This window comes from Tachypleus tridentatus, chromosome 8, assembly GCF_004210375.1.
Source record: "Tachypleus tridentatus isolate NWPU-2018 chromosome 8, ASM421037v1, whole genome shotgun sequence".
Classification (NCBI taxonomy): domain Eukaryota; kingdom Metazoa; phylum Arthropoda; class Merostomata; order Xiphosura; family Limulidae; genus Tachypleus; species Tachypleus tridentatus.
In genome coordinates this window covers 87,203,863-87,218,012 of record NC_134832.1, presented here as the reverse complement: position 1 = coordinate 87,218,012, position 14,150 = coordinate 87,203,863, and the positions used below count along the sequence as shown (strand labels likewise).

Sequence of the window (14,150 nt, the reverse complement as noted above, 5' to 3'; positions counted from 1 at the left end):
TTATTTTAGTAGTTTTAACCAAGTTCCACTATTTTATTCTTATCCCAGCTATAACTTGTGTTCAAGATATTTGAATTATTTAATTTCCTTTTAAAGCACAAAAATCATGTATATTAATAAATAATTTTGTTATGGTATTTGTAATAATTCTTTAACAAACTGAGTAATTTTCACAGAAGGTAGTCCTTGAAGACTTCAATGCCAATGAAAGATAAACTCAAACAAAATACAACAATTTTGTCAGTCTATTTGATACTCGATAGTTACGCACATTAAGTGTAGAGATTATGCAAAATAGTTCCATATACAACATTTAGGGTTGTGTAAGATGCATTTTGTTACATGATCATACAATGTTTTCACTGACAAATTTCTGGATATTTCTACATTAACTATTAGCAACTTCATCAATATTATGAATCAAAGATATTTTTCCACATTCTTTAACTTGTAGGAAATTCATATAAATTATGAATTCTATGCTCTGACTGGAAGAAAATTCATCAATTAATATTGAGAACATCATTTTACAATAAAGTAACATGCATGATAAGTCGCACATTTTTTTTAAAAGATAGAAAAAACTTTCAGAACTTAAGTTTGTAGTTAAAAGATTTATAACAATAAATTATTTTTAGATATAAAACTGAAATACTATCCAAAAATAAAAATTAAATATCTGCATTGACAGAGAGTTTGAGCTTCTTACAAATAAAATAATTAAATCAGCTTGTTTATAAAATACATTTTTTATTATTTCAAACAATACAAACTGCTGGTGGATAATATAACATTTTAGGTCAGTGTTTATATTAAAGATAGAACGTTATGTTTAGATAAAACAAAAACAGCCAATGACAAGATGATATTATAAAATGAAATATTAAAACCTAGTTGGAGTATCCATCCCCTTCATAGAGGTTATATATATATATTCATGATTAATGAAAGGTTATCTTCCCTTATATATAATCGTAAAAAAATAAAAACAACAACAAAAAACCAGCAAAACATGAAGTGTGAAACCATAAATTTGCATCTATCTTTGCATGGATCCAACAAACCTTTATGCCAAATTTGGTGAAGATTGATCTATAAGACACAATGTAGTAGTAAAAAATGCAAAACTGAAAATTCTAATGTATCTCCCCATGGACACAATGAACCTCCATACCAAACTTAGTGAAAATCCATCTACAAATATATATAGTTTATTTCACTTGTGTCCATATACTAAGTGGTAGAAAACTTAAAACCTTCCAGAAAAATTTCAAAATTGAAAATTTTAAGCATTTCCCCTCATGGATCTAATGAACTGTCATTAATTTTGGTGAAGATCTTACCACACACTGCCACAAGGGAAAAATTTCAGCATAAACAAGAGAAAAGCAAAATTGATTCAAGACCTGTACTACACTAGACTGGTTGACAAAGAAAGAAACATTTATGAACAAGTATTTTCAAGATGAAAAAGAGAGAGAGAAAATAAATTTTTCTGACTACTACAGACATAGACCTCACAACACTAAACCAAGAATTTTGGCTTAATTTATTAAAAGCTTACAAAATTTATCAGCACGTGAAGCCTTCTTCACACAGCTTTTAATCCTTCTATGCTTAAAAACAAAATGTTACTTTAACAGAACATCACACTTTACATACAAATAAACATAATATGGCATCTTCCCCCTCAAAAAGTAAAACATGAAAACAATTTAAACACAGCATGCCATGAGCTAAAGCTACCCAAATGTGCTCCCCTTTCAAAATACATTACTTACAAGCAAGGAACATTAGAAATATGACTAATACAAAGGAAGTTAATGTTCACATTCTAAATGTCAAGACCACTAACTAAAATGTCTGAATTTTTGTTAACGAGTTATCAAGCTGTTTACCTACAAAAGAAAGATGGTGCACATTTACACAGAAAACTTTAGGACAAGTATATAATTTTGATTTATAAACTAATGCAATTTGTCAAGTAGCTATTAGTTTTCTCCCTAATCCTCTAGTCATTACAAAAACAACTCGCACAGAAAAGTACTACAACAGCAAAGAGATAAATTTTCATAAATAAGCTTTTCAGTGAATATAAAAAATCATTAAATAAAAAAAACATTATTAAATACAGGAATATGAAAAGATAAGCAATTAGAGAAGACGTTCTATTTTTGTTTCCATTCTCATATTCTATAATTTGAACTATCCTGGTTCATGTTTTAACCTAAACTTATGAACAAGAAAGCTCTTTCATGCAGCACTGTTCACCACTAGCCCTTATTAACACCTTTATATAATTTGAACAGATAACAAATAGTAAAACTTACAATGAGATTAAATCCTTCCCTAGTTACTCTTTCTTTTCATGAAAAACAAATGGTGGAGTATAGTCCACAATATTTTCAAACATTATATTACAATACTTATACAGATGGCACTTTATTATTTCCAAGTACTTAGGTTAGTTACACAGTTCCTTGAGTATTCAACTAGCAAGAATAAACAATATTAAATTCACTACTGAAAAGACATTAATGTGTATTTTTAAACACAGTAGTTCATAGGTGTGGCAGTAATTTTGAATGTAAGGGGACCATAAAAAAAGCCCTCATTTAATTTTACTAGTGTCTAAAGAATACATAAAATCTTAAGTACCAAGAAAAAAAATCCTATTTTTGTAATTAACTAAATAATTCATAACAATTTTAAAAAAGTAACCTTTAGCAAACTATTAGTTTGAATTTCCTAAATGTCCAGTCTCTATAAACCTTGCCACACAATGGTAAATACAATATTGTAATAATAATAATAAATAAAGAGAGCAAATAAAGAAAACTATTTTTAAATCTTAATATGAAAATTACTATGTATTCAGACCAGATCCCAAATTATGCACAATCATGGGCAAATTTGTTGTAAAAACATTAAATTAAAAAACCTGATTTCCTTGTACAAAAGACTTGCAATTTTTACTAAAAGCTAACTAAACTTGTGAATTTGATGGTCACTATGGACTTACAAATTCAGTCACATCAACAGTGCCCAATAAGAGTTAATATCTTAACAAATGCTGCTAATTCTCAAAGCCTCTATATAAAAGAAAAGCTTACTCACTTGTAATTCAGCTTATATAATATAATTATATAATCTATAATTGTTAATTCAGCTTATAATCTACTTATTTTATAACTTTAGAGAAACTTTGTATATTTATAATGCACTTGTTGTTGTTTTTTTAACATTCATATGCAAGGTTTAATTTTACAATTCTGTATAAATATCCTTTCGACATTTCATCTGCAGGCCTTTTCTTAGTTGCATACATAATTTTGAAAATTATAACAACCTTTCTTTTTGATGTGGTTTTTTTGTTGTTGTTTTGCACATACACATGAAAAATAATTTATTTCACATGAAGTTCTGATAATTTGTATTACCATATTGATATTCACAACTGTAAGCTTTTATTATTTAAAAACTAGGACAAAATACAATAATAAATAAACTCAATTTAGCAATGATACAGTTTAAAAAACAATATATACTTACATAGATTGTTAATACTAAAGAACTTGTTTGTTGCACATTACATTAAATATGGTCATTTCTTTCAGCCATATAAATAAGCATTACCGACACATACAAAAAACTTAAATTCAGCTATCTTCAGTAAAATGCATGAAGTTCAAATGCCAAAGTATTTGTCAGAGGTACTTCAAAGCTGCATTTCTGTTGAACACTTGCAGTACAAAGTATCTTAGCTTTCCCAAAATAAAGCTATCATTCACAACCCAACCACACAAGTCAAGAAAATTTTCTATCAGCATGTTTCAAAGTTTAAATACCAGAAAAACTCCCAACTAGTGAAGTTTCATGTATCTCCTCTAATACAGGGCACATGCAAAGGCTTCAAGCTCAACTCACAATTAGAAAGAAGAATTTCCTATTAATACATGTGGAGGAACCAAAAACAAAATATACAATAGTTAATAGCCAGCTGAGTATGCTTTGCAAGTGTTCAAGTGCAGAATTCCATGAATGATCATGGGAAAAAGCCAATTTTTCTATATTTCGTTAAGTGGAAAAATAAAAAAAAAAATAAACAAGACTTTATGGACGTGAGATAACCACTACTATATAAATTTCTATACAATATTAAATCTTCAATTTTAAACAATTGTGTATGTCTTACACAAAACATGAAATGGCCAGCAGAAATTAATGTTATATTATTGGCATAATGTACAATAAAAATGAAAACTTAATTTCAAATTACAACACCAACTTACTTTATAGATCAAAGTACTGATCAGTTTTGTCTCAAATATGTAACCAAGAGGGATCCAGTTCAAAAATCTCAATAATGTCTCCAAAGTTGAATTAACTAGCAGTGCATTTTGTGAATTTTCCTGTAAGAAAAAAAATAAAACAAATGCTCTTAACATTTCCTTACAAAGGCATATTATACCAATGGGAAACATTTAATTAGACAAATTAATTTGTAAGGAAGTATAATGTGGGTACATTAAACAACAGAAGTCACAATAAAAAAGTCAAAGTGAAATGTGAAAATTGCAGCACATGTCACAGCATAAAGTATGACAAGAGTTGAACAAGGATCAGACTATTACAATTTTAGTGCCATTTAAATTACTGTTGAGTAAGTCCTCTTTGTTGTTAATTTTGTTACATTTCTTTATTATGTTAGGTAACAAATGGTCTCTGTTTCAGTTAAAATCGTATATTTAAAAAGAGCAAAACCTTTTGTTTTGGATTTAAGTGTTACAATGTTGAGTCACTAAAAATGGAAATAGTAACACCTATAGACTGGATAAAAATGTTACTAAAATAAATACATGTACAACAACAATTAACTGATAAGAATTTCAAATTATTCTATGCAAGAAATTTCCTGTTTCAAAATAACTTATTAAAAATACCCTAAATCAGTTAACCTCCTAGATACAGGTAGATCAAATCGTGCATTTAGAATTTAACCCTTTTCACATGAGCATGTTCATTTTGACAGATCTTGCAACAACCAGGTAACCATAACAGTATCACACTAACTTTTGATATAGCAAATGTATCTTCACAAAAGTTAACAAGTTTTTAACAAATATTACAAGTCTTATGTACACAAAAATAAGATTTCTTTATTTGCATCTTTATACTGAAGATTCATTCATGAACTTATGGCTTCAGAAGGATGACTTCTCTCTGTGCAAGGTGATATTCATGTTAATATTAAAAATACTTTTAATAATCTAAAACTCTTCAAATTTCACTTTCACAATCTCTAAGATCTCTTAATAAATATCAAAAGTTTTTGTAAGTAAAACTTAATATTTTATTGGTTATTTTCTCTATAAAGACTTGGTAATTTTGACCAACCTTGTAACAACCACAGAAATATATGAAATAAATCTAAATTACTGTCTTTTTCAGTGTATACTTTCAAACAAAGACTTAGTTGAAGTAAGATTCATGAAATAATAAGAAAGGATGAAGCATAGAGAAAGAACTATGAATGATCTTGTTAATATTTGATGTTAAAATGAGGGAATGTAAAATTCATCATAAACACACAAATAATAAAGTATTGACAGATTGTGACTATATATACAAAACATGTTCAGCAGTCAGGTGTACTTTCATCTGGCCTGATAGTCTAGAAATTGTATCTCAGAACAGCTGGTATGGTCATTAATTCTTTTACTAATGAACCAGAAAACAACTTTTCGACCTTCCAAGGTCATTTTCAGGTAAACAAGGTGGGTTTTTCATCATCAAGAGTCTAGACAATGAATTCATATTTCAGAAGTCTATTACTAAAAACCTTTAAAATCCATTACCTATGAGAAAAAAAAATTCTCATCTGAAGATTCTCTGAAAAATATAAGTTTGAAATGACCACCTTAATATTATATGATTACAGGATCTCTAAATGAAAATGTCTCATTAATTTTTTTTCATTATAAATTTATTAACGTTTTTGGTTTATCTATGTTAGTTACTGTTTTGATATAAGATCTATGTTAAGAAGTGTTCCCTTGTTTCATACCCGATTTATTATCATTTGTAAGTATGAATAGGCATGCTCATTAGTCAAGCTGGTTACTTTGTTATAAGTAATGTAACACTGTGATGCATGAACTACATTATTTATTTCCTATTATTAATAAGAATAATATAAATAAGAATTATTAATAATGAATCAAACTTAATGAAATGTAGTAGATACTTACTAAATGGTATTTAATTCCAGTTCAAAAAATCCAATTTAATATTTCTATATATTTTTATATAGAAATTGTGAAATTTCTAAAATTTTGTTTGACACCCTCATTATGGGTAGGCCAAATTACACAACAATCTTTTGAATTGTATTCAAATTTTAACTAAACTACTTTATTATTATATATATAAAACTTTGCATTTGTAAGAAGATACTTAAATAAATCTTCAATCTCCCCCAGTGTGAAACTAGTGGCATTTGTTCTATAGGTCTTTCTTTTCCTCTAGTTTATCTTCCACTTCTCTAAGAACTAAGGAATTTGGCATAAATTATTCTTTTAATATAGATATTACTAAGGCAGAGTATAATTTATATAACTTTCAACCTTATTTGCTTAAAATAACCAAAATCTTGAAAATTAGACCTAATCACCGTGCCCACCTTTCACATCCTCTCTTTCACAAATTACCAACAGTTTTCTCTAACATTTTTTATTATTTATAATCAATCTATCAAATGAAGTATCATATGAAGTTGTTTTCTATAAAGAGCATCATTTCACCCCCAGTTTGAAAATTGTTCTTGCAGTATTTAAACTGAAAAACTTTGCTAAATTTTCAAAGGCTCATATTGTATTGTTAGGAAGCCAAATAAATCATAATAATAGGATATTATTTGCTCCATGCATATTATTTTTGTGCTATTATTACCACTGATCAATCAAATTAAAATTAATGTACTAGTACCATTAGTACAAAAAGTAGACTAAACTTTCATCAACGATTAATCGCAAAAAACATGAGCACCCAGGAAAGTACTATACTTGTTCTTCATGTATATTGTTTATTATTATAAAAGTAAAACACAAAAGCCAAACTTATCAGGTTAAATAAGGTAAGATGATGGAAAAATTCTGTACAAGATATACTCATGAGAAGCTCATGTATTACATAATTCAATACATTAACTTCAACTTTGTTATTGGTCAGATTAACAGCTAAACATGGTTCAAAGGACAATAAAACACTAAATTTAAGTGTAAATAGATGTATAATGTTGTTAAGCTTTAAGCTATTTAGAATAAGCAATTCAAGTTTCCCACTACAATTTGCAGTCATTACAAAAGGAAAAAAAAAAGAGTAATTTATATTTCATATTTTTTGTGGTGGTTACAAGGTTAGTAAAATTGACTGGGTTCTTATAGCATTAGGGTAAGGAAAGTAGCAAATAAAAGACGTAGTTTCAGATATTACACAAATGAAATTTGACAATTTTTCAGATGAAAAAAGTATTTCTGATCTTAATCATCAAAATCACTTAACACTTGGAGCAGTCAATACACTGACTACATATAGTCAGAGAATTTTTTAGTAAAAATGCTTTATTAAAAACACTGATTTTTTGTTTACTAAAAATCTATGATGTTTAATTAAAGCTTGAGAAATTTTTTAAAGATAAATAAAACATTAAAATATAATAAAAGGTTATTTGGGATCATGTATATGACGAAATAAACAAAATTTGTGGCACAAATTTAACTGTAATAACATATGAAACTATATTTTACGTTTTGCATCAATTCTTTTATTCTTTTCTATTTAACATTTTAAAATTTTAAATAGATCTGTAAAGTAAGTTATGTTACAGTACACAAAATGCTCTCAAAATGTATTTATCTATACAAATTTTAAAGATGGGTTGTTTGTGAAGCTAATATTTATTCCATATGAAGGTTGGACAATAGATACAGCCATATAGTTTACTAATCTTTATAGCTTTGATTAGTCCAAAACTGCATGTAGCATATAAAAGCAATTTCCAAGAAGATTCTAAGATAAACATTATGTTAATACTTTAAAGAATGATCCAAAACTGCTAATATTTCACTAATTCAATAAAGTAATGGTCCATCAAAATTCATGAAGTTTAAGTATTCCTTCACACTTAATCAACTGATTTAATAAGTGACTCGTATTTCTAACAAATGACATGTAATAGGTTTAGCAAAACTTTGTCCTTGTTTATAGTAATTTAAGTATAGCACAATTTGAAATTATGAATATTCTATACAATTTGAATATCCAGGAGAAAAAAAAAATTAAACCTACTCTTTTATTAACACCTAGATTGTTTTCAAATATGCAATAAATTCATCATCTTTTATCACTACACAAAATGTTAAAGGCTTGAGTCAATCAGTAGAAGGCTTAAAATGTTAATACTATGATACTTGTAAAACTTCATGTTCACTTCCAATTATTAACAGTTTAGTTTAAAAATTTATTATTAAAATAAAAAAACTTGAGAGCATAATATTATGAGAAAAAAATGAAATTGTTACCTTTAATCAATATGTGGACTAAACAACTATACTTAGCTTTAAACATTAAAAATTTGTACCCAAGGCTTTAAAGATGGTTGAATTATACCAGCTCGATACAAAATACACAATTTTATTATTCTTATAATGCCTAGCAGAGCACTTCTATTATAACACAAAAACCACTCCAACACACACTTGCAAATATTATGGTCAAATTGAAAATTCTACACAACCTACCATAACAAACTGGCAAAGCTGAAATATTTGGGAAAATTCACTGCACATGGTGTCTTTCAGATGTTTAGCTTTAGTCTGAGTCATTTGTCCACTTGAAAAATCAAATACTTCTTCACTACAAAATAAATTAATAAATATCTTCATTTAAAATATTTAACACTATTTCTGTCTGTTCCTTGTACACTATTTACTAATCCAACAGTTTTTATGTAACAGAAAACAATCTGGTATTATATTACTAAACTAAGAAAAGGGTCTGTGCTATTATTCAAGTATAATGTAAAAATTTCAAATCACTTTTCACACCAACACGCATTATAATGTAAACAACCAAAAATACTGTTACGTTACAATCCACAACTATTAGAAACCAATAGGCATAAAATTTGTGATAAAAAATAACAAAAGTGCACTTTTTTCTTTGTTCCCATATTTCTCTTCATTTTCCATATCACTTTTCATCAGTTACACTGTTATATCAAGAAACAACTATTCTGAAACAAAATATATAAAAAAGTGAGTTGAAAACATGGATTTTTAGAAATAGTGCATTATCTACAGTGCCTATTTCCTAACACCCAAACACTAAACACATGTGCAGTGACATATGGAACATTGGATATTTAAAAATAAAATTAGTGAAAAATACAATGCTAAAATAGAAAATATTTTGGAATGTTTAAAGCAACTGATATAAATCATACTTAATAAGATATATAATACCTTGTAAAATATATCGCAATTCTAGTCTTTGGGAAACATAAGGGAGATTTGTCTTTTCACAGTTGTTTTACTTAATTCATCTCCCAATTTTGCAAAGAAAACTATCATTTCCCTATGATATCAAACTGATGCTATACATTAAGCAATGAGGTTTTATTCATTTATCAGGCACCTGTTAAAAAATACTGTGTATACTCTTCCAAACACATTAGGCTTAAAATTTGTGATAAAAAATTACATCCATTGTGGAACATTTTATTTAATTGTTCCAGACAACTTAGTATTGTTTTACCTGTTTGCAAGCATGCTTACAACAACGCTGGAGCATTAAGTATTGTATTTATGAGTATGCAATACTTAAACACTTTGTATCAAGCAAGGAAATGTTGTTCTAATGTTACTTAAATGCATATATATTAACATAAAGAGAAACACATGGGTTAAAGTTCCACAATAACAGGTTTCATTAACTTTGATAATAGCTTCTGTTTTAAGTCTTTTGCAAGGGTTACAGGTCAAAATCCATATAACCAAGTTTATCAACTCGAATTAAAAATTTTATTGAACTACTATTTTATAAATTTATGTCAATAAATATGGAATCAAATTGTAGATAATTCAATCTTTAATATTATATATCAGTTAATTTCTCAATTTAAAAGTAAATATTAAAAGAACACATTTAAATATAGATGTTAGTGAGTCATGTGGTATACTGAATACAGCACTGTTTAAAATTATTAGGTTGTTCAGAAAATAATGGTGGATTTTTGGCCTTTATTTATGTTGGTACTTCTTCACACAACTTCCTATGCATTTCTTCCAATTGTTAACAATAAACTCTTGCCTTGTCCAAGAAAGATGTAATGGGTGATGCCTTTTACAAACCATCATACACCATAATCTTTTTTTGATGCAATTGTGGCTTTGAGAAGTATTTAGGGGGTATATCACAGTCAACCCAATGTGCAGATCACTTTCTGTTGTCACAAAGCATCCACATCTCTTCACAAGTGATTAAGCAATCAGTAAATGGGTTGTTTTTGTAGCATGCAAGAAGCTTTTGCTCAAGGGAAAATGTCAGTTTTCCTGCTCATCATTAAGTTCGTGTGGAACCCATTTGTCCAGCCTTTTCACTTTTCTAATTTTCTTAAGATCACTTGATATTGTAGTAATTGAAACATCCAATTCATGTGCCATTTCTCAAACAGTAAGTTGTGAATTTTCTTCCACTATACATCTCAAGTTGTCAACAGAGGAATGATGCCCTCTACCTTCCTCCTCTTGGAGAGTGAAGCCTGCTTTTCTGAACTTTGAAAATCAATGCTGAACAGTTCTTTTAGAAGTGGCTTCATCTCCCTATGCTTGCTTTATATTGTGAGTTGCTTGAGCAGCACAATGACCAGGTTTGAATTCATGCAAAAAATTGACTCTCAAATACATTTTTCCATCATGACAAAAGGGATCTAGAATACTGATAATGAACACTAAGAAAATAAGTAACTGCTGAATAGATGACACATCCAAGTTTCCCTTACTGTGCAAATCATGACATAAAGCAATCCCTCTTTGTTAAATTGGGCATGTTAAATTACAAAAGTGAAATCCACCATTATTTTCTAAACAACCTAATAGATGTTTGTGATGTCAAGATATTAAATCTATAAATTTGTACAAATTAGGAACTCAAATTATCAATATTAACAAACTGGAATATAAAATAAGATCCTCAGGTTCTTTTTTCATTTTGCCGAGATGTAGCTTATGCACTGAATCAAACAGTATCCCCATTCACCTTTTTCCATTTTTCAAAATGGTCCCTTACATACGTTTTCTTCAATACATGATATATGAATAACCAATGAACAGCTTAGAATGTCCCCAGAGTGATTTTCTCAGCCATTCTATACTGGGAAAAGGCTACCACATTCTTTTGATTCAAGATTTCAAGGAGGTAAGGTTGTGTGTTTAGTCTGCTCAAAGTTTCATATTTTTTTAAAATCTAAACACATCTTAGTTGCTAAACTTAATAAATCATAGTGGAATTGTATGGATCAGTGTAGTTATTTATGATTCAGTTATAAAACTGTATACATAAAACCTAAAAAAAATTTTTTTGTATGATATCATCCATACATGAAATTTTAAAGGGCTTAGCAACCTCTATCCAGCAGCAACCAAGCACCAAGATTGTAGCAAGAAGAGACAATTGTCTGCTTTACTTCTTGGATTAATCATTTTATATTTTAAGAAAAATATGTTTAATAATTTATTTCCAAATAGTAATAATCTATATACACATAATTGAAATGTGACTGTACATTACAAAATACTATCCACTAAAACACAGCCAAGACAGGAAAGACTAGCTAAAGGTCAGTTTTATATTACTGGATACATGAATACACATGCACCCCATCAGTGAAAGTTATGTAATGTTAGCTAAGCATGACTGGAAGGTCAATATAATAAAAAAATAAATCATGAGTAAAAATATTTCATTAAAAAACCTGTTATTTTTTTTCATACAAGATACTTGTAACTTTACTAAAAGTCCACAAAATTTTGTGAAGATACATATGTTGGATCACAAGTTATAGTGCAAATACATAACCTGTGCAAATGTGTAAACATACTTGTGTATATCATACCAACCCTATTGCAAAATGATTAACATGGCAGCAGTAGTTTTCTTTCTACATTAAACCAAGGAAACTAAATAATCAGAACTAATTTTATTTACTTGGCAAACAAATAGTTAGCAAAAGTAAAAAAAAAAAAAAAAAAACAGTATTTTGCATATTCTACAAGTAGCCTAAATATACAATCACCATAAAAATTAGAATGACATCATTTTATTAAAACATTTGATAAATACAACTCTACCTCACAAAGCCTGAAAACCTTTTACAGAATGAATAAGAAAAAAACTAGAAACAACTCTTGTTTGTTTATTAAAAAGAAAGTTAATAAGGCTACCTGCAACCATTTCTAATTTTGAAGTGCTGATCTACTACTAGTGACATTGACCAACACATTATATCCAACCCAATGCTGCAAAAATGAACATATTTGAAGACATATTTCAATCCTAAGGCTTTGGGATATATGCATATTGGGCTTTTTTTTTTTTTTTTTATTAAGAGGATGCCTTAAATTTTCTTTATGCTGCATTACATATTCAACAGAAACAGGTCCTACTTCATTTGTGTTTTAAAAATGCAGTGCCCTGCATATTTTATTACAATTTAAGTGTGTGTGGGCAGAATTATGTGACCACTGGCCATCTGCATAAAATCTGCACTTGTTCGAAATTTTTCAGTAAATGTAAACCATTTCAATGATAGCACTCAAGAAATAAAGAAACTGCAAGATAATCACTTGTGCTGATGAGCATAACCCATATGAGAAAACAATTGATGATCAGTCAATTCAAAATCATGAAAAGTGTGCCAAATCAAATCATGCCATATCCAGTTGGTTGACAAAACATGCAAAATATGTAAAAATACAAAACACTTAAAAATATCAAATAAGAAAAAGACAAACATGGTGTTACGTTTTCACCCTAGTGACTATTCTCATTGAGATATCAGATGCCTTACTACCTACTCAAACCATTTCCATATACTGTTGAATTAACATGCTCACCTGAGAAGCTTCAAGATAGCCATGTTGTTTTGACACAAACTTTCATTCGTTTTGCTTGCACCAACAATGTCACTGATAAAAGTGGGCCAGTTTTTTGGCCATTCTCTTTTCAAAATCTGAAAAGAATTGACACTTTTTAATAACAGTAACAAGTGTTATATATCACCACATAAAGAACAGATTAAATATTTTATAAAGTGTAGAAACTGTTTGTAAAAAATAGAATTTTAACAATTGTAATTTATACTACATAACAAAATATTTTAGAAAGAGGCATTTGAAACAAATGTATAGACATCAAGTCCTCTGTCTTTCTTTTACCTTACATAACAATAAAAAACCCCCATATGCTTATAACTTAAGATGCAAAAGCAACATCTATTATCTTTAATATGACCTCACATCTAACAGATTGTCAATCATGCTGTTTCTTATCTATAACTTCACTTCACACCCTTGTGCATTTTGACAAGCTTCAGATCTGTGTATATTTGGTTACCACAATGAATTACTTACACATAAAAGTGTATCATGAACAACTAAAATGTTAGTACCCTTATGGATATCTGTGAAACATTTATTTATAAAACATTTCACACAGAAAACATGTAAGTGAACAAGAATTAAATGAAATAATTATCATAATTCACCAATCATTAAGTATGGTAGTGCTTAATATTAGGGACTATGATAAAACAAAATAGCAGCCATAAAAACTGCCAGTTTGAAACTACCTTTAAAATTTCTGAATATTAAAAATGACTATTTCACAGTATTGGATGAACAAAACTAAACTTTGCTGTACCAATATAAAAAGCCACCTAACTTACTACATATGTGAGTAAATTATTTCTTTCTTATATAGAAAAGGCTAATTGTATATATGTACACACACACAAAAAAAAAAAGAATGATGTGCTACTTTGGGCATATAATTGGATTTAAGGGTAGGTTAGAAAAGCGCCTGAAAAGCAA

At 28.4% G+C, this 14,150-nt stretch overlaps 1 protein-coding gene across 1 annotated transcript in view; it reads right to left on the bottom strand.

Annotated features, from left to right (window-relative positions):
- LOC143222862 (exportin-1-like) overlaps positions 1–14,150 on the bottom strand; it is an 85,783-nt gene that overhangs the window by 52,421 nt on the left and 19,212 nt on the right. The window contains 3 exon segments of the mRNA XM_076449967.1: positions 4,293–4,412; positions 8,802–8,916; positions 13,176–13,291. Of these exon segments, the coding sequence (XP_076306082.1) occupies positions 4,293–4,412; positions 8,802–8,916; positions 13,176–13,291 (351 nt within the window).